Source organism: Rhineura floridana, chromosome 1, assembly GCF_030035675.1.
Source record: "Rhineura floridana isolate rRhiFlo1 chromosome 1, rRhiFlo1.hap2, whole genome shotgun sequence".
Lineage (NCBI taxonomy): Eukaryota > Metazoa > Chordata > Lepidosauria > Squamata > Rhineuridae > Rhineura > Rhineura floridana.
Genome location: NC_084480.1, coordinates 224,814,771 through 224,842,376, shown reverse-complemented (window position 1 = coordinate 224,842,376; position 27,606 = coordinate 224,814,771). Strand labels below are relative to the sequence as shown.

At 41.8% G+C, this 27,606-nt stretch overlaps 1 protein-coding gene across 5 annotated transcripts in view; it reads right to left on the bottom strand.

Moving 5' to 3' along the window:
- ZNF516 (zinc finger protein 516) overlaps positions 1 to 27,606 on the bottom strand; it is a 194,055-nt gene that overhangs the window by 9,813 nt on the left and 156,636 nt on the right. For 3 of the 5 annotated variants that reach the window (XM_061594283.1, XM_061594292.1, XM_061594273.1), the window contains exons 3-4: positions 18,464 to 19,921; positions 5,883 to 5,987 (exon numbers count right to left, since the gene is read on the bottom strand). In XM_061594283.1, coding sequence (XP_061450267.1) covers positions 5,883 to 5,987; positions 18,464 to 19,921 — 1,563 coding nt within the window. Of the gene's footprint in view, positions 1 to 4,860; positions 4,929 to 5,882; positions 5,988 to 18,463; positions 19,922 to 27,606 lie in introns of all 5 variants that reach the window. The other 2 variants (XM_061594300.1, XM_061594307.1) reach the window with 2 other exon arrangements.

The following is a 27,606-nucleotide window of genomic DNA, read 5'->3' as shown; positions in this document are numbered from 1 at the left end:
TGTGCATGAAACAGACAAGACACCTGTTGGGCTATTCTAACAAGGAAGTCATATGCTCCCATGTATTTGCCCTAGTCATCACCTTAGCCAGGTTTCCATGTAACAGTAGGCTATGGTTAACGTAAACCAAGGTTTATAAACAAACAAACAATACGGGCTTACTGGCAAGGTTTGTTTGTGGTTAAGATATTGGTCTGGGTTTGGCTGATCAAATTAAATCATGGTTTATAAACCATGGCTTCGTGTTACATGTGAACCAGGCCACTAGCAGTTATATTTTGGGACGTCATAGTTTCCACCAATTTCAGCTTTTAACAATTATTTCTATTGTACAAAAAGTAAATTTCCACATTGTGTTTCAAGATATTTGCATGTCAGCTATGCTTCCAAATGATCATATTACAAATAAAAGAAGGCAATATCTAATGCAACAAAACAGAATTATTGGGAGTAGGGATACCTTCAGAACCAGTTTGGTGGTAAATACCAGGTTCTTTTTCAGACTCTTTTTGATTCACCCATAGCCCTGTTCTCTTTATATTTTCACACATGGCTTTAAAATTGACTTTGAACATCTCATACATTATTTGTGCACCCATTTGAATACTGTAAAGGTAGAATGGAATGTGGAACATACCCACTTTGAAATTTGTTGCATGCAAGGGTGTCCACAGGGGAGGGACAAGGGGGGCATTTACCCCCCCATTCTAAATGTAATGGTGGATGAAGTGGGTTGCCAATTACCTGTGGTAACAATTCAGAGATCTTCCCCCCTTCCCCAAGATATTTCTGTGGACACTCTGATTGTGTATTCTATCCAACGTAATTATTATACTTGATTTACAAACATGAGAAATGCAACACATGTACATGCCCTGTTCAGTAAGTCCCCTTGATCCTCTTGGAAGACTTTTTGGGAAGTACAGGGGGAGGAGGAAAAGAGAAATATTGGTTGCATGAGCACAATCATTCAATTCAACCCATAGGCATTTACCACGTTTATTAGATAAAGAAACTTTGCTAAAGGACCCTAGTTCAATTAAAAGTTCACAAATAACTCTGGTTTGACAAAACCGTCAGTCATTTGCAGGTGTCACTAAGCAGGATACTAATTTCTTTTGAAAAATGTAATTTTAAAATGAGTCTTGAATGGGCCAGTAAGGAATTGAATTCTGATCATTTGGGGTAAACATAGTGTTCCTACATTCTCAAATATGGCAGTGGCACAATTGTGTCTACAGGGTTAAGAACCCCACTGGAGAATAACCAAATCTTGATTGAAAACCATCTCTGCAGACTGCTAAAGGATTTTCAGAAATAGAAAATGCAGTTATTTGTAAAACATTTTATTTTTTCTACTGTAATGATTTGGAGTCTGGAGAGAGTCTGGAAATTCAGACATGGCACAGCCACAACCAGAATTGACATTACTCTAGTGTCCTGAATAATTCTTTCTCCAATTTAGCAGTTTATAACAGAAAAACAATGGTGTTACCAGAATGTTGGAGGCCTCCCCCATCCAAGAGAATGAATTAGAAATTGAGATTGTGGATAGAGTGCACTTTTGCTTACTGCAGTGATAAAGATGACAGTAGACACTAGTCAATGTTTACATTGTAATGAACAACAGTGAAAAGTCAGCAAATACAGATACAAAAAAGGAGGACAGCTGTGATAAATATGAGGCACAGAACCAACTGCTACAGAGCGCTAAACACTGAGAACTAGGATCCCCAATGTGGTGTCCATGGGTGTCGTGGTGGCCCCATACACCCCTCTCAGCAGATCTGTTGCTCATTTTACAAAAAGTTTTTTTTAACTTTGAGTGGTGATTGGATTGGCTGATTATTGTTTTTTGTGGCTTGGGTGTGTGTGCCTTTTTTGTATGTGGCTTTTGGGGCGGATGTTTTTCTCACAGCATTATCAGTTTTCCTTCTATGAAATGGGTTGTTTTGTTGCAGCTTCGGGTGGGGGGAAAATAGTAATTTGATATCTGAGGCTCAGATCCAATCTCTGTCTTGGAGTCAGTTTCTTGAGAAATTATTTATCCTTTCTGACAAGACAGGTGCCCTTGGCAGCCATTTTGTGATTAGGCAAGGGCCCTCGGACACTCATTTTGTAGTGGTGCCCATGAGAGTTTCTCAGATTTTCAAATGTTCCCCTGGATCCAGAAAGGCTGAGGACCTCTGACATATGACCTTTGCAGAAAAGATACTAATCACAGTGTGAAATTAATGCATTTTGGCCCTGTGTAGTGATTTAGAAGCCACTGGCATAACTAGGGTGGCCATATGCAAAAAAAGAGGACAGGGCTCCAGCACCTTTAATATTCCTCTTCCACACAAGTATGAAAGGTACAGGAGCCCTGACCGCTTTTTCATATGCTTATGTAACATAGCTGCAGTACTAGGATATGTTTTCACAAATTTTGTTCCCTCTTCAACCAGAGACTCATCTTGCTGAAAAAGCACTCGTCTTGTGCACAATTATGGGTTCTTTCCCAATAAAATCAGTAGGAATTATGAGCAAGTAACTGCAGTCTATTTAACATGTATTCAGAATCCTGCATTTTGTAGCATTAATTTTTGTTTGTATGCTGCAAATGTGTTTCAAATGTTAGTTTATCTACATAAAGTGTAAGATAATAGCAATAAATTGTAAGCTCAAAAGTCACATTGGGCTCATATAGATTTCAGGTCTTCAGTTCCACTTTCTGACAAAGGTTCAGTTAGGGAGTTGTACCACTACATGCATCACTAGGGAGAACTCTTCTTGGACTGACATAAGTTGCAACACAAGGATGCAGGTAATGCAACACTGCTCAAATCCTATCAATTCCAAGCAAGTTCGCACAGTATTGCAGCCTGTATGCTCATCTTTCATTATGTCAAAACGTCAATGCTTATCATACCCCCACTCCATAATCCGGGATGGGGAACCTATGGCTTTCCAGATGTTGTGAGACTACAACTTCCATAATTCCTGACTGAAAGGAGTTGCAATCTAACAACCTCTGGGGAACTGCAGGTTTCCCATCCCTGCCCTAAATATTTACTGCTTCTGAAACTCAAAACAATGTTTTCATTATATTTAAAGCCAGTGCTACCTGGTTAAATTAATAATTAAGTTTACATAAATCACTGCTTGTCAGAGCATGGCAGATGCTCTTCTTGTGAGCTTCCCAGGACCCTGCCTTGGACCAGATCAGACTATCTGTCCACCTAGCCCAATACTGCCTTCTCTGACTGGAAGTAGTTCTCCAGATTCTCAGATTTTTCATATCACCATTTGATTGGGGATACTAGGAATTTTCATGCAAAGTTTGTGGTCTGTCAGTCAGCAATTGTTTCTAATGAGATTATTTGGCTGGCTACTGTTAGAAATATGGGTGGTGGACTAGATAACCCTAGGGTGATATTCAGTGCTACTCAAGAGTAGACCATTGAAGTTAATAGACCAGGCTATGGTCTGAAGGCACATGAGGCCAGCACCCTGTTGAGGGTCAGGTCTGGTCAGTGCCTGGATGGGAGACCACCTGGGAACCATATGTAAGCCGCCTTGGGTTTCATGAAAAAGAAATAAATAAATAATAGACATGACTAACTTAGGTTCATTATTTCAATGGGTCTACTCTGAGTAGGACAGTTGAAGACAATCCCTAGAGTATATTTAACCCAACATAAGGAGTCCTTATCTTTTTACTTTTTAGAAGTATTTAACTATGTGGATTACCTGCATTTAGAAGTGTTTACTACTGATATTATTTTAATTGCTTTGAGAGTCTTCAAATACCCAGTGACAATTCCTGAGACAGCCACTTCAAGGAGCATGGAAACCTTCAATGTGATGCTATTTTTCCCCTTGATGAATGTTTCCAAATGTTATGGGCAGGAGAAAGCCATGTTTACAGGCATCCCCATGTCAGTATAACTTATGCATGGGCCCATTTCCTGGTGAGCATGCTCAAGATCACAGGAAGTGCAATCCTTCTTCCAGATTCTGTGCTCAGGATACTTGGCGCAATTCATGGTGGAGATGTGGCAATTGTAACTATGATAAATTCATCTGACAGGCTGAAATACTCCCAGAGTCTATACTATGCATACACTGCTTGCCAAGTACTTGCCTGAATGCTAGGGGAGGGGTGTTAAGACTTTATTTATGTGCTCATAAACAATCACATTAGAACTTAAAAAGGTAACAGCACTTGTGCTAGATGTAGGTCTATGCTATGCATGGACAGGTTGGTGAGAACTAGATGGTCTGGAACTTACTGGCAAGAAAAATGAAACCAAACACATCAGGGAGGAAGAAAAAGTAAGAAACATAATGTTCAGGTCAGCTCACATCATTAGTGAAAATAAGAAAATTCAGAGGACAGCCAGGTGCTTGTCAAGAGAGGAAAACACACCACCACACAGAGTCCACAGAGACTGAAAGATAAGCGTCTTTCAAAAGATAGGAGCTATATAATACTGTGATAGGAATACTCTTCAGAAAAACACAGACTAAGGGTTAGTTGCATTGTTGCTACATTTCAGAAAATTAGAGTAGTTGATATGCACTGAAATTTCTAGTGAAATTAGTATAACCATTTTAGATTACAAAAATTTCCCTCCCTCCCTCCCACCCATTTCAATATATTTTTAACAATTTTGTTGACATTTGCTAATAAATTGACTCATTTGTGTAAGCACTTTCCAGATATTTTAGGATCTAAAACCAAATACAGTATAATTATTGTTTATTTACACAGTAGCTATCTAACGAGTCAGTGCTTTACTGATGAGTATCACTATGTAACTTTTTTTCCCCAGCTACCACATTAATAACCAAATATCCAATTAATGTAAAACATACTTGTTTGGGGGCATCTGCGGAGGTGGTGTGAACTTCAGTACCTCGGAGTCCATTAGACTCAAATACCACTGTGGGAACAAGGGGGCTTGTTAACAGATGAACATTCAAGCTTCGTTAGTGTGCCTACAATATTTGAGTCCATTACATAGTAACCACATTTGGGGGAGGGTGGAGAAAAAAGCAGACACCAGCTCCTCCTCGCTTGTAGCTGGGAAATACCAATTTACCGTAACACTTACTGTAAGAGAGTGTGCTAATGGCAGCCTAAGGCCACTGCCCTTTTTAATTCAGACTTCAGTGCTGAAGAAAGCAATCACTGACAACATTAATTATCAGTGTATGTGTAAAGGGACCCTCTTCTTGAATTACTTACCATTTGGCCTCTGTCATTTTGCATCAGACTGGCTTATATATGCATCATTCACACTTCTCCAAAAACGAAAAAAGAGAGAGAAAAAACCTCTGCCAGTCTCACTCTCTCATGCAATGCTGCTGAAGTATCTTGACACACTAGTAACTTTAGCTTGCTAGGTTCTCTTTAAAAGGGCTGAGATTTAGAGTTTATCTTTGTCCAAATTTTAGGAATGAGATTTGTAAAGGGGTGGCAGTGTTGAAATTAAACCTCAGACTCCTTTGGGTCTACTGCACGGAGAAAGCAAAACAAGGCTTTATGTTAAGGATCAAAAAGGTTCTTTGATTTCAATTTGTGCTGGAGGCAAGAGAATTCATTAGCATATTCATTCCAGACTATTTTGCTCTCTAATTAAAGTGGTGGTTTATCATACACACAACCCTATAAATAAGCTTATTTCAACTGCATTGCAATGTTATGGAAGGAAGGTGGGGAGAAACTGGGTACCTGAAATAGAACTAGATCGATGCTAATCAAATCTGAAATGACACAAAATGGGGAAGGGAGAAACTTTAAAAAAAATCATCTAGGTTAGTATAGGAAATTAAGAGAGGTCATTGTTAGTAGTGACTTCCCCTACCCCTCTTTATGGAATGGTAAGACAATGTACCTGTGTGAGACCTCATGTGGGTCCTGAGGTGGCTAGGTTGGGTGAAACCCTTCCCACACTCTATGCAGAGATAGTCTCCTTGGCGTGCTTGTGTCCTAAGCATCCCTGTGGTGAAGAGAAAAGGGGAGGAGGGAAAAGCAAGGAGTAAGGAAAGTTGAGAAGAAAACACTATGCCAGAGAAAAACATCATTAGTATGTCTAATGTGTCATTATGTGAGGCTACCTTCAGGCCCTGGATGACAACTGTCAGCCTTCATCTAGGCACCGGCTGACAGGCTAGGCACACACAGGACTGCAAGAATGCATAAATTACATTGAATTAAAAAATGCTCCCCATGATGTGCCCGCACCAGGCCTGGCATGTCAGGTGTGCGCTTTTCAAAGCAGCTGGATCCACTTTTCAGCCATCACCTAGCTTTGTCAACCAGTACATCAGGCAAATCAAAGTGACTCCAGTGTGGCGGAGACAAGTCACATGGATAATAGGAAGTGAGTAGAACCAGAGCCCGACTGTCCCCCCCCCCCAAGGCTGCAATACCTTGGAGACAAATGCAGAGTGAGTGGAGCCATCTCAAACTGATCAAATCTTTAGCCTGCCTTACCTGCCTGCCGGTGCAGTTTTGACCCCAGACCTCTGAGGCACAGATGGAAGACATCTGTGAATCAAAGTGTCATTACAGACATTTAGAGATAGTAGCAACACAGCAGACTTCTGCCAGATTTTGATAAACCTGTTTTCTAGGCCATTAGCATTTGTGGAAAATGACTCAAACCTCTTTTTTTCCCCCAAAGGTCACTTTACAGTATCTGACTTAAAGGGCTGGTCTTTGTCTTTTTACTGCTGATCAGAAAGGACACATTTGACTTTTATTGGGTTTTTTTATTTTCTCAAAATATTTGAGCACCTTCTTTGCTATTTTGATAAAGGAGTTTCTTAAAAAGAGGTGGGAAAATGTTTTTATTTGCCATTGGCATGTCCTGTCTTTTAAAAAAAATCATTTAGGGGCTGTCACTGAACATTTTGAACCCACTAAAATGTTGGGGGGGTTGCAGGGAGGGAGAGAATCAAGGGTAAAAGTATAGAATTTATTATCTTTTTAAATTTGCTTTCAGAAGAGAAAGTGTTACAGTTAAAATAAGTATCATCTGGCTTTGCAACTGCAACTGAATATATATCACCTTAGACATTTAACTGACAGATATGCATCCAGAAATTTCAAAAGTAAGTGAAATTTGAAAAGCAATTGGCGAAAGACGTGCTGTGAGGCTGATCAGGCATGAGTAAAAACATCATAACCATGCCTACTGTGTTGCAGTGAGGATGGCGAAGGACCACTTCTCTGCCTCCATCTCATCCTGAAGTAGCCGTCCAGTGGAGCTTTTCCATATTATCAGGGGTCTGTTGACATCAACTCCAGGAAATAGAGTTTTAGACCCTTCAGAGGCGCACTGTGGATTGTTGGCAAGGCACTTTGAGGGTAAAGTTGCTCACATTGATAGCAGTCTTGATGCCCCATCCACATCTACTATAGTCCCCGTGAGGTGTCCAGTGCAAAGTCTGCTGCAACTTCTTGGGAATGGTTTCAGTTGATGCAGTCTGATGACGTAGACAAGGTGCTTGCAATGATGCGGCCAGCAACGTGTCCTCTTGACCCTTGCCCTTCTTGGCTGATTAAAGCTTGCCGAGGGGGGTTGACCGAGTGGATCCAGGGTGTGGTCAATGCATCGTTGTGGGAGGGAGTGGTTCCAGCTGCCCTGAAAAAGGCAGTGATCCGACCGCTCCTGAAAAAGCCCACCCTGGACCCATTGGTCTGCGACAATTACTGACAGGTCGGAAATACCCCCTTCTTAGGGAAGGTGATTGAGAGATTTGTGGTGCAGCAATTGCAAGTACTCTTGGATGAAACAGATTATATTTACCCATCCCAGTCTGGGTTCAGGCCTGGTTATGGGACTGATTGGCCTTGGTCGCCCTGTGTGATGACCTTTATTGAGAGAAGAACAGGGGGAGTGTGACCCTGTTACTCTTATTTGATCCCTCAGCGGTTTTTGATGCTGTTGATCATGGTATCCTTCTGGGCCGACTTGGTGAGATGGGTATTGGAGGCACTGTTTTAAAGTGGTTCTGATCATATATCCAAGGTCATTTTCAGATAACAGAATTGGGTGATTGTCTTTCGGCCCCCTGGCAGTTGTGCTGTGGGGTGCTGCAGGGTACCATCTTGTCCCCCATGCTGTTTAACATCTATATCAAACCCCTGGGAGTGGTCATCAGGAGATCTGGGGCGAGGTGTCAGCAGTACACTGACAATACCCAGCTCTATTCCTCTGTAACATCTGAATCGGGAGAGGCCGTGCAAGCCCTAGACCGTTCGCTGGACTCAGTGGTGGGCTGGATGAGGAGCAGCCACACATAGAGTGTGTTACAGTAATCAAGCCTCAATGTCACCAATGCATGTGTCACTGTGGCCAAGTCAACTGCCTCCAGGAACGGATGCAGCTGGCAGACCAGTTTGAGTTGGCCAAAAGCACTCCTGGCTACCGCAGCCACCTGATTCAAGCAGCAGGGCAGGATCCAGGAGGACTCCCAAACTGCGGACCTGCTTCTTCAAGAGGAGTGCAACCCCATCCAGAACAGGTTGCAACCTGGTGCAGTTTTTCCATTGACCAGCAGTACTTCCATCTTGTCTGGATTAAGTTTCAGTTCGTTAGCCCACATCCAGCCCTTCACAGCCTCTAGGCACCGGTTTAGGATGAGCATTCCCTCCCTGCAATCAGGTGGTAGGGAGAGATAGAGTGTCATCAGCATATTGATGACATTGTACTCCAAATCTCCTGATGACCTCTCCCAGTGGTTTCATATAAATGTTAAAGAGCATGGGAGACAGAATGGAATTTTGCAGTACCCCATAGGCCAATGGCCAGAGGGTCGAGCAGTAGTCTCCCAGCACCACATTCTGGGTCCTGTCTGTCAGGTAGGACCAGAGCCACCGTAAAACAGCCTCCCAATCCCATCCAAGCTAGACGGCCCAGAAGGATACCATGGTCGATCGTATCGAAGGCCGCCGAGAGGTCCAGCAGCACCAACAGGGATGCACTCCCCCGTCTGATGCCCAGAGTAGGTCATCAAGCAGGGTGACCAAGGCAGTCTCTGTCCCATGACCAGGCCTGAAGCCTGATTAAAAAGGGTCTAGATAGTCTGATTCATCCAGGAAAACAAGAGCTGAGCAGCCACTACCCTCTCAATCACCTTGCCCAGAAAGGGGAGATTAGAGACTGTGTGGAAGTTGTTAAGATCCACAGGGTCTAATGAAGGCTTTTTTAACAAAGGTCTTATCACAGCCTCCTTCAACAATGTTCAACCCCCCTCGGCAAGCTTTAATAAGCCAAGAAGGGCAAGGGTCGAGAGGACACATTGCTGGCTGCATCATCGCAACTTGTGGGCTCCAATCCATTCCAAAAGTTATTATAAACAATATATAAAGCCAGTTCTCAGGGTTGGGTTCTACTGTAGTATCACCATAATATAGAGGGCAGGACAAGTATATGCAGAACAGGGGTTATTTAGTGACAGTTCCATTGGGATCTGAGGACTAGGCCTGTAATCTGGGCGTTGAGTGGGGGCAAAATCTGCTTTGTATTCCAGACATTTGGGTCAGCAGAGAGAAGGAAGGCAAGTTCTACCATTAGGCATAGTGAGGCAGCTGCCTCAGATCCTGAGGTGCAGTGAGGGGACAGAGCTGTGTGTGCATGTGTCATGCAGCCTGTCCTGCATCTTCTAAGCTAGCCTGGTGCTGCCCTTGTGGACAGTGGAGGCTACCAAAGAAAGATTAAACTGCCAGTCTTGCCAGGAATGGGGGGGGGGGGTCTGGCCATGAAATGGGAGGGTAGATATAATATTTTGTGCTTAGTCTCTGGCAGCAAAATGTCTTGGGCCAGCCCTGGGGAGAAGGGACCAGTTCAACCCCTCTCTCCTGTGGTCTCCTTACATGCTGCCTTTGCTTTCTACAATATAAGTGACATTATTCATTCAGAGTGTGTGTGTGTGTGTGTGTGTGTGTGTGTGTGTGTGTGTGTGTGTGTGTGTGTGTGAGTGAGAGAGAGAGAGAGAGAGAGAGAGAGAGAGAGAGAGAGAGAGAATAAAGTGCTGTGTTGCGGGGCAAAACCTATCCATCAAGCCTCAGGTTGGAGAACAATGCCTCTCCTCTACCTTCTGAAATCAGCTCCAGGGACACAAGGGAAGAGCATTGTGTTTTCAATATTCCCACCTCACAAAAGCCAGGATTAAGAGGGAAGGGAGAAATGAATGTAAAAGGCATTTTTCTTTCCACAACCAAAACTTCAAAATACAGCATCTGGGTTAGAAAAGATCATTCCTCGTCTATTTCTCAGGGCACCTAGTTTAGTCTGAGGGATTTTGGAGGCAGGGTCAGGTTTAAACAAGTAAACTGTGGCAATGGCCTCAATTATTGACAGAAGGGTGAGAAGATATTTAGAGTAGTAGAGATGGACAAAGGTTTTGAAGTGTCCATGCCTCTTCTCATCCCATCAAAGCATGGAGGTCTTTAGCCAGAACTGGAGAGAGACTTGGGTCATGCAGTTTTATTTCCCAGTTTTTCTGGTTGTCTTCAACATGCTTTCTTCCTGCACCAAATCAAGTATGTTAGGAGGTCACAGTCTGGCAAGAGCTAATATGCCACTGGAAAACTATGGGATTCTCCACAAAAGAGTTGCTAGATAAAGTCTGGGAAGTGGCACTGTCAGAACGCCCTGGGCTCCTGCTGGGAGGAAGGGCGGGATATAAATGAAATCATAAATAAATGTCTGGCTTATCAGAGTACTGATCAGTAATGCTAACAATGGCAAATTTGACAAGATCTGGCTCCCTTTCATATATAGGGATGGCACTTTGTTACAGCCCCCACCCACCCAAATACAGTTGTGGCTGGGGAATACCGAGGAGTTCATAGACTTATTAACTCTATTAGATCTCATGTTTTCCTTTGAATGAATGTTTGTGTATGACTGTGCTGTTATAGCTTACACTATGCTTTTTCATTGCCCACATTGTATCTGTCCTGTCATGGTTTGGTTTATTATTATATTGTTTCTGTTATTTGTTCTTTTCCTAGAAATTCAATAAAAATGAATAAAAATAAGAAGTATGTTAGGAGGTCATCATAGCCTGCCACTATATTAATCTATTAGCTCTCTGTTCCTAGCTTTTTTGGAGTCATCATCATCTGGACAAATTTAAGCAGTCCCTATGCATGTCAGCTAAGCAGCAATGGTAAATTATCTTTCTGGATATTTTAGCATTTTTTAAAAGGGAACATATTAGGTCACCTCTTGATGAGATGCTTTAATGGAAAGCATGGCTGCATTTTAAATGATGCCTAATGCTTCTATGAGAGAAGGTGTACATTAATATTTCTTCTTTGAATTGCAAATGTTGCCAACTTGATTACCACAACAGATGATTTAGGAACTTGTTCCTTAGCGTCTACCTTATTACCACCTACATGAAATGTATCTAGATGCAAGATGCCCAAACTGCCCAGGGATGAGTATTTTCCAAATGTAATTTTACTACATAACTTGTTCAGTTGTGTAGTAAAATGTCTGGCTCATTAAAATTTCACATTCCACACTCTGCAAAATTTCACGTTAATTTCACTTTCCATAAACCTCCTGCCATCCAGTGGCAAACTTTAACCTCTTCTTATGAAGGCTGTTTCCATGCAAAGAACCCCTGACGTACAACAAACTGGGCATCATATACATCAAGAATTTTTTTTCCCTGTTAATGAAAAATCTAGTGTATGTTGAGGAAACAGCAGGCAAAATCCATCAAATTACACAGTGAACTGCTGTATGTGAACCTGCTGCATGGAATATGGAGCTAATTGGAGTAAACTCCACTTGAAGGGCATTTTGGCTACACTGGTTCTACAATAAAACTATTACTTTCACGTTTGAAAGTTTTTTACTTCAACATCTGTATGAGAAGTACACTTTTAATGGCTATGTCCTCATGCAAAGGACAGCAGCTATTCTCTCCACCAGCTTTCCCCAACCTGGTACCTTCTTGATGTTCTGGACAATAACTCCCATCAGCCCCAGACCACTAGGCTGGGGAAGGCTGCTCTACCTCAAGGGGAAAGCTTGAGAAAAGTTTCCTTTATGGGATAAATACCAAACTATAGTTTTGGAGGAAACACTCCTGAGAAATATTTTCTACATGCAATAATAAAAATACTAAAATGAATATGGAAAATGGATGCAGAGTAGGTTTGATAACCAATGTTGATGCTTTGATTTTTAAAAAATATATACAGAGGGCATCATGTGAATATGATTCAATATGTATCTGGGTTCTTGGGAAGAAGGAATGTTAATTCTTAAGGTGATGGCAAGGATCTTTAATTACACCGAAACCATTCATAGGACAGCCCTGTAATGAAATAGATTTTAACTGTGCTCCGAGAAACCTTGTGGTTTTCTTGGAAGCTTGTTAGCATTCCTCAATGAGAAGATCAAAAATGGCAGACAGGTTTTCCTGAAAGGCAGTTTGCCCACTACTACCAATGCATTTTGGGGACCACTTAATTTGGGCAGAGCAATGGCTCTGCATGAATTGAAAGCAGGATGCATTCTAAGGTACAACATTCACGGTAAGACATATGGGTTCCATGGTGGACAAGTTAATATATAAACAATTCACTAAAGAAAGTTTAGAAACCACTGCTCCATGTAGTGCACACAAAGTGCTTTGAACCACCTATCCAAACGCTAAGATTATCTTCTGAGGCCCTTCTCTGAATGCTCCTAGCAAATGTGCTAAAGCAGGTGGCTACTTTTCAGTGATGCTACACCAAATGTAGATAGTCCTCCCCAGAGAAGCTCACCTGGCACCTATGTTTGAATCTTTTTGACACTGGATGAAGACCCTTTTCATACTCCTAGGCTTTTTTGCCCTTTTGTTTTAAAAATATTTTGTCCTTTGTTGTTGTTTTTCCCTTGTGGCTGTTTTAATTCATTTCAGATTTTACTTTGTTTTCTTATTTTATACTTGTATTTTATGGCTTCTAACCTCTATTTCGTGATTCATCGAGAGAGCTCCAGCTGTTGGGCAGTACAGAAAAGTAGCTAAAAATAATACATAAATAATATGATATAGAAATGCTACATATTATTATCTCACTATGAAGCAGTGCTGGAGGGCAGAAAACAGCCAATCAACTGGCCTTATATAGAGTAGAACCACTATTAACATAATTAATATTAACAATATTAACAATTAATATTAATAACATACCTGAAATGTTCAGCCACTCTACCTACTAACTCAATGCTTTCTCTCTTAAGGGTGGCTGTATACTATAGCCAGCAAGGATTTTTTGCATTCCGCAATGTTAAATTGAAAATACCCACCATGCCATTCTGCTTCCCATAAGCACATTTCAAAACAAAACCTTACAAAATGTATAGTCCTGAACTCAGAAAGGCTTGCTTAACAACCCTCTATGTTTTCATGGTGATACACAAAACAGTCTGAGAGAATTGAGAGTTCAAAGTGTAAAATAAGAGAAAAAAATCCAGACCTCTGTTGGACTTTTTTGTGTCAGTGGTCTCATAATCTGTTGAAATTAATTAAAAATCAGCCATGTTCACAGAGGACCTGTAATACCATTACTGACCTTGCCCCATACTCTGACCTTCATTTTCTGCAGTTTAAAAGTTAAAAAAATGCATGGCTGATTTTTAATTAATTTAAGAAAGTTTGGCTTGAATTCAATGATGTTGGGCATGCTCAGTAAGAACCAACTCTCAGTGTTCTAAAAGCCAGACTCACAGCTGTTTGCTTGCCTAATCGGGGGCCACACCCACACCAGACTTTTTTCCACTTTAAATGGACATCTTCCCCCAAAGAATTCTGGGAAGTATAGTTTGTGAAGGGTGCTGAGAGTTATTAGGAGACTCTTATTCCCCTCACAAAGCTCCAGTGGCCAGAGGGGCCCTCTTCCGTGGCCAGTGGCCAGAGGGGCCAGTCAGGCCTCTTCTGGAGGTTCTATGAGGAAACAGGACATTTCCTAGCAACTCTCAGCACCCTTCACAAACTATACTTCACAAGATTCTTTGGGGGAAGCCATGACTGTCTAAAGTGAAATAAAGGTCTGGTGTGGATGTGGCCAGGGACAGCTTTTGTTTTAAATTTGGGTGGGAGACTGCATGTACCTGCCTATAATAAAAAAAGTGGGAGAAACCCTGAAAAACAGTGATACTGTTCATAATGTTTTCCTTTTGGAAAGAAAAGGGGCTTTCCCTCTGCCCAGTGCCAAAGTCTTACCAAGCTACACAAGAAGTGGATTGGACTGTGAAAGACCAACCCAGATTGTTTGCATTTTGACAAATTTGTAGGGTGTACATATCTCAGAGAGGAGATCAGGTCTCCTGCTCCCCCCGGTGCATTCATTATAGCTGCCCAATTTTCCTGCTTTTTAAAGTTCTATCTGTTGGCTATAGTTACTTTCTTAAACCACAAGGTTTTTTTTTTGCCTGTTAGGGAATTTCTCTGCTTTTTAATCCAGGAAGTAAGAAATGGGATCCCATGCAAGTTTGCTGAGAATTGATTGATCATTTGCATGCTGGGATTTACTCCTCTGCAATCATGCTTAGGACAGGTGAAACTGACCATGGGGAAATAGGGAGGGGAGAAGGAGGAAGGGATGGGGTAAGAGAGGAAGAAGGAGAGGAGGAGGTAGGGCAAAGGGGAGGAGGGGGATGGGAGCAGGTGGGAGGGGAAGGGTAGGTTTGATCATTTGCATGCTTATTGAGTTCCATGGGATTTACTCCTGTGCAATCATGCTTAGGATGCCTATTAGTGAAAACATTTTTGGCTCTGAACATTTAAGGAATTTTCTCATTGGTGGTTTGTTGAACTAATTCATGCTTAGGTCGTATATCTTGAAAGAGTATGCTTTCTTGAAGAGAAACATTTGGTATTCTCAAAGTTTCATGCAAAGGGTATACAGATAACAATACCACCACTGTGGAATTATCTCTCAAGATAAACTGTATTATATTACGAGAGTGTATATTCATATAAATATTAGTCACTGTTATTTACATAAATTTCAATTTCTCATCATACGGAGGAATTCCTGTGAAACCACAAGGGGTAATTACCATCCTGCCAGTGTCACATTTAATACTATGATAGTGGTAAATAATGCTAATAGTAAAATAGAAAAATAACCTCTACAGATTTGAGATAGCATTTTTTGCTGTTTTTAGAAATTCTTAAGCAAGCATCAAACTAGTGAATGCCTGGCATAATACAAATGCTAATAGCTTGCACTGATATTCTGGCAGTACTTGTAAGTATTTCTCTGAGGGACTGGAAAATCACTGTGTTACTAGAAAGAAACAAAACTTGTGCACGTCTCTCCTGAGAACAGAGGTCCAATTTAAAATGTAAACGCCAAAGCTCCAAAACTGCTCCAATTCCACTGCATACTAAAGCATTCATAAGGGAATGATCTACTGAGGCCAATAAAGCTCTGTTGCAAAAAAAGAAGGAAGCTGAATTAGAAGATGAATAATGTTTCTGTGATTTGTGTGTTTATGTGCGTATGTGTATATGAGAGAGAGATTAAGATTATGCGTGAACTATAAAAAAGACCCTCCGTGGCGCAGAGTGGTAAGTGGCGGTAATGCAGCCGAAGCTCTGCTCATGGCCGGAGTTCAATTCCAATGAAAGGAGGAAGTGGAATCTCTGGTAAAAGGGGTCGAGGTCCACTCAGCCTTCCATCCATCTGTGGTCAGTAAAATGAGTACTCGGCATACACTGGGGGATAAATAAAGACTGGGGAAGGAACAGGCAAACCCACCCCAAATATATGGTCTGCCTAGTAAACGTCGCAAGACGTCACCTTAAGAGTCGGAAACGACTCGCACTACAAGTGCGGGGACACCTTTACCTTTACCCAGTCCACACGTTTAAAGTACATTTAAAGCACATACTTTACCCCAAAGAATCCTGGGAATTGTAATTTGTTAAGGGTGCTAGGAATTGCAGCTCTGTGAGGGGTAAACTATAGTTCCAAGGATTCTTTGGAGGAAGCTGTGGCTGCTAAAGTGCTATAAACTTGTTTTAAATGTACTGTGTGGATGTGGGTAATGACACCATCATCATAATCTGGTAGTTGTCTGTGGTTGCAGCCTGAGCAGTATTTTCTACATATGGAACAGAACTGACAGAATTGAGGAAACGGTTCACAGTATTAGTGTGGAAGTTGCTGTAATGTGTTTCCCTTCCACATAGCAATGGTAACATCTGCACCCAGCAGTCATGTGAGGAGAACTGATGCTGCATCTCCTCACCATGCTGGCACTGACCATTCAGGAAATGGGGCAATACTGGCATGGAGAGAAGACAAAGCGTGGGCTCATCCCCACACCTGGAGCTTCTTATAGTTATTTTGCAACATGGGAAGAAATTGTGCAGTAGCGTCTCCAGTTTTAGGAGTCAGCCCTTTCTTACAGAAGCTTTTTTAAAAACAGGTAAGCTAAACTGATGTGTATTTTAATCATAGCATCTTCAACCCCCAACTAGATTTTGCTCTCTGGCTCTTTCCAGATGATTACTAATAGCTCCCCTCTATTCTGATTCTTGAGTTCTTTCACAAGTGTCAATATGGAAAGGTTTATGCTTTATTTCTATATTTGTATCCACAACTTCCCTAGGTCTTTCACTCTTAGGATCTACTCATTTTTAACTCATACTGTGGGAAAGAGTACAGACCTCACTGTCTCAATTTCTTGGGAAACACTTCTCAAGCCCTTTCTGCTCAACAGACATGTATAACAGAAAGTTGATATGTGTATGTTTGTGAATGGGAAAAACGTTCCTAAAGACATCCTGTTAGATTTATCTACCTAACAGTTAGTTACATCTTTCTTATTTAATCAGAAAGGAATAACTATATTTATCTTACTCCGAGAATATACCAATGAAAAGCCTTAGGATTTCTAAACAGATGTTTACACAAGGACAATGGAAAAAAAGGAATTAGTATCAGTTTACAAGCAGAATCCCATAGGAAAGGAAAATCCTTGGGGTGAAGTAACTACTATTCCCTTACCCTTTTCTTGTGCATCTGTTATTATTGTCTTTATGTTGTGAAATAACTTATTGTACACAACTCTGAAATTCTAAATAGAAGGGGCAGGATAAAAATGCTTAAAATAAAATAAATAAAATGTGTCCGTTAATCTTAAACTCTGTTGCCGCTTTGTTTTTTTGAGTGTGAATTGTACAGCTGCCTCTGATGATGGAGGATACTGCCACACATAAACCATAATTGATTCCTTTTTTGTTTCATACAGTGAAAAGATTTTGCAACTTGCAGTATATTCAGAAAAAGCACAATAATGGTGCAAGGTTGGCAGCAGTGAGGAATGATAGATTTTGGAAATATGATGACATGCCACAACTTTCATTCCCTGAAATTCCTGAATCTCCAAGACCCACATTCAACTCTCCCCACAGGGACCAGAAACTTTGTGAATTAAGCATTATTGTACTGGCTCTGCTAGTAATAGGTAACCAGCACTGGGGTCTAAAAAGCCAAGAAATGTCAAAGCTAGCCAGACAAAAATTCTTGTGCTATTGACCCACCAGCACCACCTGAAGCACCAGCTATGATCCACCAGACACTGCAACAGGTCTTCCCTAAGACTTGTCCTCACTCTGATCCCCTGCTGTTTTTAAACCAGGTCTAAATCATAGGGCACAGCCTTGCTAGTGCATTCAGAAAACCCCTCATCCCAAAGACTCTTCCATAAAAGTTGTTTTAAAACAACAACAACATTTCCTAGGGTAAAGCAACCACAACATTTAAATTCAAGAAATAAAAGGAAATATAAAAATCTTAGTAGTCTTTTGATTGGAGACTACAACACTGATATTTCTATATTTTGCTTGGAAACATATATGTAGATGAAACTCCCATCAGGGCCGGCACCAGACTTCAGGGGAGTTTTGGCACAGTGCTGGCAGTGCCCTCTTCCCAACACCCTTCCCCAACTAGGGAAGATATGAACTGAACCTGTCTCACATTCAAAAGTGGCTAGAAAGCATCCAAGAGTTGAGTGGGGAGGACACAGGCTAGGCTAGGCTGGCAAGGGGCTTTTCTAAGCTCCTGTGCCCCTCAGTCATTGCCTGAACTGGCTGACCACTGGTGCTGCTCCCAACTTCCACAAACATTTCCAAGCATCACATTTTCTAAAAAGTATGTTTATTGTGCATAAAATAAAAAGGCGAGACCATGAACTTGATTCAGCACTTCACTGAGGATATTATTGTAATCCTGCACTGATCAGAAATAAGTCTCAGGGGCTTACTCACAGGTAAGTGGGTATTAGGCCTGCAGTCTAACTGACTTGGAATAGGTTGGGGTAGTTAAACAGGGGAGACAAAATGGAGATTAACACCACACTGTTTCAAAGCATCTATAATGCCAGCAACACTCATTAATTTAAAAATACAATGGAAAGGCAGTTATTAGAATTCTTACCAGCATGGTCCACTACAGGGCTATTGGCACCCCATGTTTGGTAGAGAGTAGCAAGATCCTTTGGAATGGAGGTCTTAAAGATGTTTAAAATGTCCAAGCACTTCTCGTGCCCCTCAGCAGGTGGCTCCTGTTTGGTGGAATGTAAAGTTGGAAGAGGCCCTGCTACATTAGACTGTGGATGTGTCAGAGGACTTGTTCTGGATCCTGACGTACAATTTGCCAATGCCCTCATCTCATTTTCTCTCTTGGTATTAGGTTCTTGCTGAGGCACCGATGTATCTTCTTGAGTGAAGTATGGCTCAGTTTTACATGGGAGGTGGTACTGAGGTGGAGAAAAAAAATTGGCCTTTCCTGGTTCTGAAGTGCAATGCTTGCTTACAGTGACAAACCCAGCACTGAGCTGGGGAACTGTGTACTTCTCTGCTAGTTTGCTGTTGGAGCACTGTGAGCTGGGTTTAGATACAATCATCTGGGAAGGTGTTGAACTTCTGCTAAAACTTCCTGTTTGCATTTGTTTGGAGTTCACTTCATATTTTGCTTTGAACTGGGGCTGCTGGGCTACTGTGCTATATTGTTCATGGTTGTGGTTCAGTTTGGGCTGCCTGTACCCATCAGTGCCTGATGATCGTGGGCCATAGTTACCAGTGGAAAGTACATCCTTTGGCATAGCCCCAGACTTAGCAGTTACAGCAAGACCAGAAGAATTGTTTTTAGATTCTGACAACCCACTTGGCACCTGAGTACGTGTAAATCTGGTGACAGGCAAAGGCTGGCATTCTTTACCACCAAAAACAGGAGGGGGCCCAGTGCGCCCACTTCTTGTCATGAAAACCAAGTTGTGTTTTATACTCTTGAAACCATTTTGAAGAACCCAAGGGGGAGCCACAGAGTTACAACTGACCTTGTGCCAAATTCTTTTGTGCATCCACAGGACTTCTGGGTAATAGGTCTTATGGCTGCAGTAAGGACATGAGTGGACAATCAAAGCAGCCTGCAAAGTTGAGGTAAAACTTGTATTACATGAATCAGCCCTAGTTGACTTCTCACTTAAATCTAACGGAGTATTCTCCAGTACATCTGTATCTTTTGTGAACATAGAGTGCTCATGCATATCGGGGGCCTTCTCCTTAGAGTGCTTGTCCAGCGGAGTTTGCAAATCCAGTTTCACACCTGAACACGTTTGGCTGATATTAGAAGCAAACTCAACAGTCCTACTGGAGCAAGGAAAATTGTGGCTTTGCTGAAATGTCGACCTCTTTGAATCTGGGGAAATTTTGCAGTCCACATATTTTGTAAAGGGTTCTTTGATCTTGATTTCTGGTGCACAGGCAACAGGTGGCACCTCTGGCTTAGATTCACTGGCATTATCTTCTCTTGCAATGTTTCTTCCGTGGTTGAACTGTAGGGCTGTCGTAGGTGCATCTTCTTCAGAAAAACAGCAGAGAGATGGCTTTTTACCTGAAGATCACACATAAAAACAAAATTACTATGAAGACAACACACAAGCAAGATGCCACTTTTGAAGGTAAATATCAGGGAATGGAGGAAAGCTCCTTTGGGGTGAAAAAAAGCACATTATTGCAGCCCTACAAATGGATGATGCACCCAGTGAACCCCGTCCTACCACAATACTTTCCCATCTATGGTGCTGAGCTCAAGGAACCCTCAGTGAAAAGGATTGGAAAGCTTATGAGTACAGGATCTCTGTGAGCACTGTTAGAATGGTTTATTGTAAAAGTACAAATGCCCCATTGACACAAGCCTACAGTGAAGTTTAGATATTACATGCACAAGCTATTATGAAAAAAAGTATTATAAATTTATGCACGTAAAAATTAAAAACTGAAGGCCAGTTCACACAATCATGTATGCTGATGATTTTTTCCTCCATGCAATTTTTCTTGGGTACATATCTGCATGAGATACCATGGGGACAGTACTGTGTGGACAAATGGTACTCAGACACACTCCAACAATGATTTCTGCAATCACAGTGACATGTTTGGACAACCCTGTAATTGCAGAAAATCCTGCTAAGTGTACCAATATATTTCCAGTTCAAATAGTATATTCTTACATTATCACACACAGAGAACAATTCATCCAAAGAAAAAGCAACCCAAAACAACTATGAGTCAGCCCTTTGGGGGCACCTGCACTTCTGTCCTGCTGATCCATTTCTGGGAGAAACAATAGTTATGACTTATATTGGATGGTCACTAAAAGGGGGCAGTGTGGCAGGGAGGACACCATCCCAGATGACAAGCAATATGCTCAACCAGCTACATAGTTGTCAGTGCCAATTCTCTGATTCAGGGGCCTTGTGTAATATGGATTTTTCAGACTAGTTTTGCAAGAGAGCTATGCACTATTTCCAAGCCCGGAAGAAAAATCAAGGCAGTGCAGACACAAAATACTATAACAATACAGATCCATTTACTACTGATAACCTATGGTAGATAAGTCTTCACCAGGTGAGAATCTGCCATCATTTTCATTATAACACCTTTAATTATTGATTCAACTGTAAACAATATTCAGCAAAGAACCCTGATCTTAACTAGGTATACAAGTCAGGTGTTCAGGCCCGGCTCCAGCAGTGGCCCAGGTGAGATCTATCCTATTCCTATTCCAATGGATAGGAAATATTTCCCCCCCCACCAGGGCCAGCTCCAGGAATGTCGGGGCCCTTGGGTATCAGCTTGTCCTGGGCCCCGGCATGTGTGCGCATGCACGTGCACGTTCGCATTTGCGTTCACGTGTGCGCACACCCCACCCCACCCCCACCTGCCTGTCTCCTGTCTTTTACTATTGCCATTAACCAAGATGGCGGCCATGGTTTCCCTAAGGGGATGAAGCCTCCGCTGCCATCTTTGTTGATGGCACGCATGTGTGCTACGTGCGCACATCTCTGCCATCAACTAAGATGGCGGCAGGGGCTTCAATACCTTAGGGAAACCGCAGCCGCCATCTTTGTTAAGGGCAACGGTAAAAGACAGCAGACAGGTAAGTGGAGAGACACGGGGGGCTGCAGATCACGGAAGGGGAGCAGAGGGGCAGCTGAGGGGGCCCCTGTAGCTCCAGGGGCCGTCGGGCCAGTGCCCAACCTGGCCACCCTTTAGAACTGGCCCTGCCCCCCACTACCTTCTCTTTTTCTCTGATTCAAGAGAATGGAGGGGAAAATGAGAGGTTAATACCATGGAGTTGAAAAGCTGAGCCCAGATGGTCTCCTCAATTTGGCAACTGTCTCATTCAATGCTGATGTTGAGATTGTTTAGGCTAGTTGCCTCCTAATTTCTGTGGTATTAACCCCATAAATGCCCTCCAGCAGAAGGGCAGCAGAAAAGAACAGTGGCAGCAGCTCCAAGCCAGGATGGATCATGAAGGAGCAAAGGAGGAAGAGGAGGCTTCCTTGCGTGGCGTGCTCTGCTACAGGGCAAGCAGCAGAGACTCAGGAGCCATAGCAGGAATGCCCCCGATGAATTTACAGGCAGAGCTTTGGCATTCCTTCTCTCTCTCTCCTGTCTGATTCTTCTGTCACTCCATTCTTTCTGTTTAGATTTTGTTTTACTTTAAAAGGGTGAGGCCAAGAGGGAGGAGGTGGTTTGAGGAGGAAAGCAAGAGGGCAAGGGGCCCTCTGAAAGCATTTGCCCATGGGCCCCCAGAAACCTGGAGCCAGCCCTGCAGGTGTCACTCACATTATTCTGGCAGAACATTATTCCAAACTCTGTAGCTTTTTTCTTCCTGGTATACACTCAGATACCCAGCTTCATTTGCCAGTTACATGAGAGGTGAATATTATACAAGTTTATCTGTCCCTATCAGTATATTGGTACAATAGCAGGTTTGTAAGCCTAAATTACCAAATTTAAATTTCTTCTTGCTTTTCCCTACTATTCCAAAACATTAGATAAAACTGAAGTGTGGGCATACTAAAATGAGTATACAGATCCAACAGTTACATTTTAAAGCACTTCTAGTGGGGAAGGGGTGAGACATAGAATGTTTAAGGTAACTTTACCAAACATAAAAACATAAGAGATCTGCTGGACCAAACCATAGGATTATATGGTCCAGCATCCTATTTTCCATAGTGGTCAATCAGATGCCTATGGGAGGCCTACAAGAAAGCCATGATTGCAACAGCTCTCACCTGCTGTTTTCCCCCCGTGACATGTATCCAGAAGTATGCTGCCTCAAACAGCATTATCCTCTATGAGTTTGTCTAATCTCGCATTATTTATTTGTTTCATTTATGAATCGCTTCCCATAAGACATCCTGAAGCAACTTACAATATTTACAATATAGTAACATATATAAAAACAGTTAAAACAATTGCACATATAAAAACCATTTTAAAAAAAACAATTATAAATATGAAAACACTTAAAAACAACAGCACATACATAAAAGCAGTTCGAATCCATGACAGACACCAGCTGGGATAAAGATTTCAAAAGACTTGTTGAAAGAGGAACTTCTCTAGCAGGCACCGAAAAGACAACAGAGAAGACACCTGTCTGATATGCAATGTGAGGGAGTTCCAAAGGGTTTATAGGCAACTTCAAATTTAATACCTTACTTTATTCTTTTTTCAGCCCTCCATACTATTGGTGTTTGCCCAAGTTAATTTCCTGTAATGGATTTTGTTTACACCTTTTACTGAATTCTGGTTCTACAGGGCAGTTAATAGACAGAGTTTCCAGAACGACTAGGAAAAGTCATTATAGCTAGTATACTAGTGTAGTAGCTATATTATAATGCTGTACTAAACTAGTATAGTATTTCATTATAGTCCAAGTGCTCAGAACTACTGAGACTGCAGGAATCAAATCCAAAGTGGTATTTTGCAGTTGAGGGGCGAAATAAAACACAGAGACATCAGCTTGGGTTGAACAAGGGCCACTTTATTAAATTACAGAAAACAAAACCCAATTTAAAGTGACCTGCAGAAGGAAACCTAGGTGTGGGAACTATCTATAAGCAAATATCTTGCCATACAGCTCTTGGGCCACCAGCCCCTGCTGGGGCAAGGGCAAGGCCATGTGCTTACCCCTTACCCCGGCCACACCTTGTAGGTGAGTAGGGGGGCCTTCCCACGTCATCCCCACCCGGGGCCAGATAACCCTTGGGTAGATGAGATAAGTTGGCCCCAGAGGCAGCCCATATCCTGCCCTCAAGCCGGAAAAGCTCTGACAGACAGGCCTCCGGAACCGCCAATCACCTCCAAAGGTGCCTAAGGGGGCCACCTAGCTGTCCTTACCTATTTCCTTTCCCGCACCTTCCCGCACCAGTGCTATAATGATCTGCCCACTAGGACATTAAACTTTCAATATGTCAAATTAGCCAGATTAGCCAAAACCACCTATTGATCACAACGCCCCCTAACCCAATCCCCTCCCACTCCCATAGTGTGGAGCAGGCGAAAAACCTGCCCGCCAACAAGGGTGGGCAGGATAAAAATTCCTACTCAGCCCCGAAGCAACCCCTAGGCACACCATAAAAGAGGGAGGGCGGGATGGGCGTCGCACAAGCAAAGAGGAAGGTAGGAGGGGCGGCTGGGCTTAAATAGGCCCATAAGCTCCTCCCTTCCATGCTGCACATCACACGTGCGTAATAGTCGTGACACGTGACATTGCCCTATTGAAAGATGGAGGCAGCAGCTTCGCCCCCATCTGCAACTATGCCTCGCTCGTCAGCTGCGCAGCAAGCGAGGCGTCATTTCTGTATCTGCATTTTCTCTCAGCGACAACTCTAAAAGCAAGTGCTTTGGAAAGTTAGACACTTCACTGTTGCTTAGTATAACTTTGGTACACAGGAGGTGTTCTAAACCTGCCAAATGTGATCTGTTTTAGGCTGAATTTTTAACAAAAACAATGTCTCAGCTTCAATTTAATTTGGTCTCAGCTCTAGCTCAGGCAAAAAACCTTAAGCCTTTGTTTAATACTGAGTAATTAGCTTAAAAATAACCCATAGATTTGCTGTCTAGCAGGGTTGAATACTCGGTTAAGATCATTTTCTTTTCAAATTCTCAATGGGACAAGTCCTTTGTATTTCAAGTGTTTTTACTGTTTTACAAGAAGTTAAGACTTCCTGAAAGCACATGCCCAACATTACTAGTTAAATCTACACTTAGAATCAAAAGAGCTGGCTGGAATTGTGAAATTTGACACTGCATATCTGTGTTGTTTTCAAAGCACATTTGTCACAGCTCAGTATTGAGAAGAATACTAGGTCTTTACTATTGCAGTGATGTTCGTCTGCTTAAAAGGCTAAATAATAAACAGAAGAAAATAGCAAACAGTCCAGGTTAATTGCAATACAGTAGAAGAAATTACTCTTTTCCATGAAGAGAGATTATTTACAGTAATAAAGGCTTGTTCTAGAGTTTTGAGCTTTACAGGGCTGAGAAAGTACCTGTCATTAGAGCAAAAAAGCAAGAACAGCTGCAATCCTGCACAAACTAAGGTGGCTAAAATCCAATTGACTTCACTGAATCAGCTGTGCACAGAATCACAGCCTTCTGTGCAGATCACAAAGTATAGACTAAAAATATCTTACTAATTTCTGCACATTATGTTTTTTGTATTAATTTCCAATACAACTGTATAGCTTCAAACTGTGCGTCGAGATGTGTGTGTAATTTTTGCCTGCTCCATAATCTAAGAAAACTCCCTGCAAGAAAAAAAACCACAATGGGACAGAAAGTCATCCCACCTCCTCTTGTGTTAGCTTTCTACTTGCAAGGAGGTTTTTCTCATACAAGAGAGTTCAGAAACTGGCTCTCCCAAATACAGTCTGATGTGGTGCAGCCCATTCTACCACATCTTGACTCTAGCATCTAATTTTCCTGCTTGTGTAAACTAGGCCTCAGGTGGAATTCAGCGGCTCCAGTTAGCCTTTTCCACACAAGTGCCACATGCTAAATTGGCTCTTGACCTCTGACTTTAGTGTCAGTATCTAGATCACTCCAAAATGACTGGAGGGCAACATGTTGCTACAGACATTCAGAGGAAACTTGCTGTCAAAAATAATGCCACACTTTTTTATATATAATGGAAACAATCAGCTTTAACTCAGAAAGGAAATTTATTCCAGAAAGATCTTATATGTGAAATGCCTTGATACTTCCCAAGCCACAGCCCTTCATTATTGCCTAATTCCCACAATTTGTCCTTGATGTTAAGAAGTTGCTGGAGGTGCTGCAGAGTAAAAAAATTTAATGAACTATTTTTAGTGTGCCCATGGTAATATTATTCAGAGTTCTCTTTATTGACCAATCTAGAAACTTACTATCAGAAAAGAGTTGGTAATGGCACTGCACGGCTGCTGGGAGGGGGAAATGTTCTGGCTTGGAAACTGGAAATTTAGGATATTTGAGGATGCAGGGTTTGACTATAAGAGGCCACCTTTCCCAGCTCGCTCCAGCATCAAGTGCTGAAGCTGTGGCATGACATCCACACACACCCCACCTACCTACCTAGAATTTCACAATGGTGGAAAAATGCAATGGTTGGATAAAAAGAACTACATCCTGAGTAGGGATACCGAAGAAATTGAGTTCAGTTCACATATGAATGCGAAACTACCCAATTTGCACTTCGCAAAACAATACATGAACCAAAATGCAGCTATTCTTCAAAACATACTTCTCCAAATTTTCCAATGCATTTCTCCAACTAATAAATACGTACAAAAATGCATATATTGGGGGAAAGTGTGCATAATGTGAATATATTAACATACAAAACGTGTTACATTAAGGGAAATTGCTTTCAAAACAGTGTATATTCACTAATAGGCAAACAACCTTGCAGTTTAAGAATGTATCTATAGCCAACAGATATTTCTATAAAACTTTAAGAAGCAAGGAAATTGGGCAGCTATAGTGAATGCACCAGGGGAGCAAGACACCTGACCGACTTTCTGAGATATTGTACTGCCCTACACATTTGTAAAAATGCAAACACAATTTGGGTTAGTCTTTCATAGTCCAATCCACATCCTGTGTAGCTTGGAAGAATTTGGTAACATGCGCCTCTTGGAAGAATTTGGTAACGTGTCTCTGAGCATATGGTGAGTGGTGGCAACACCTGCCAGCTCCAAAAATGGAGAGTTACATTTTTGGATGTTTGCTGGTGGTGTTCTTACTTTGCTTCTTTTCTGTGTTACTACTGTTTCTACAGAGAATCTACCCTAGAAAAGTATATTTCTCTCATTATACATCGTAGAAATCTGTGTCAAATTTACTTTTATCAATTTCAAAGCCTTTTTATTGGTCAGTGTCATATGATGGTGAAGACAGCCTTTTATGTTTCAAACTAGAGGTTATGCTCTATTTCTTTTGGGCGCATTAACAGTTGAATCTGAAACTGCAGTTTGATGTAAAATCAGACAGATTACAATATGTTGCTACTTAAGCAATGACTCTAGCTGTTGGGAAAAAAACAAACCTGGCCTGCCCAAGATGCATGTTTTCAGCCTGCTATGCTTAAACTACTCCACTTAAGGAAAGGTGGACATAATTGTTTTTAGAGCTTTTTTTTCCATGTTGCAAAATCTTGCTTTATTTCACATATTCACAGAAACACGCAAAAAGAGAATGGTTTACTATAGGAAACTTCACTAAAATTGCAATGTAAATCAAACATATTTAAAGTGACTTATCTGAACGATATCAACTGTTTCTTAATATTGTTGCTTCCTCCCTGCTAAAACAAGATCAGCACAGCACGTCTTGTTTCTGTTATTTGGAATGATTGCAGGTGTTGCCACCACTCACCATATGCTCAGAGGCACATGTTACCAAATTCTTCCAAGCTATGCCGAAAGTGGATTGGACTGTGAAAGATCAACCCAAATGGTGGTTGCATTTTGACAAATTTGTAGGGCAGTCCAATATCTCAGAGAGGAGGTCAGGTCTCCTGCTCCCCTGGTGCATTCACTATAGCTGCCCAATTTTCCTGCTTTTTAAAGTTTGATAGAAATATCTGTTGGCTACAGATACATTCTTAAACCGTAAGGTTTTTTTTGCCCATTAGTGAATTTCCCTGCTTTTTAAACTGGAAGGTAAGAAATGGGATCCTGTGCAAGTTTGCTTAGAATGGGTTGATCATATGCATGCTTACTGAGTTCAGTGGGA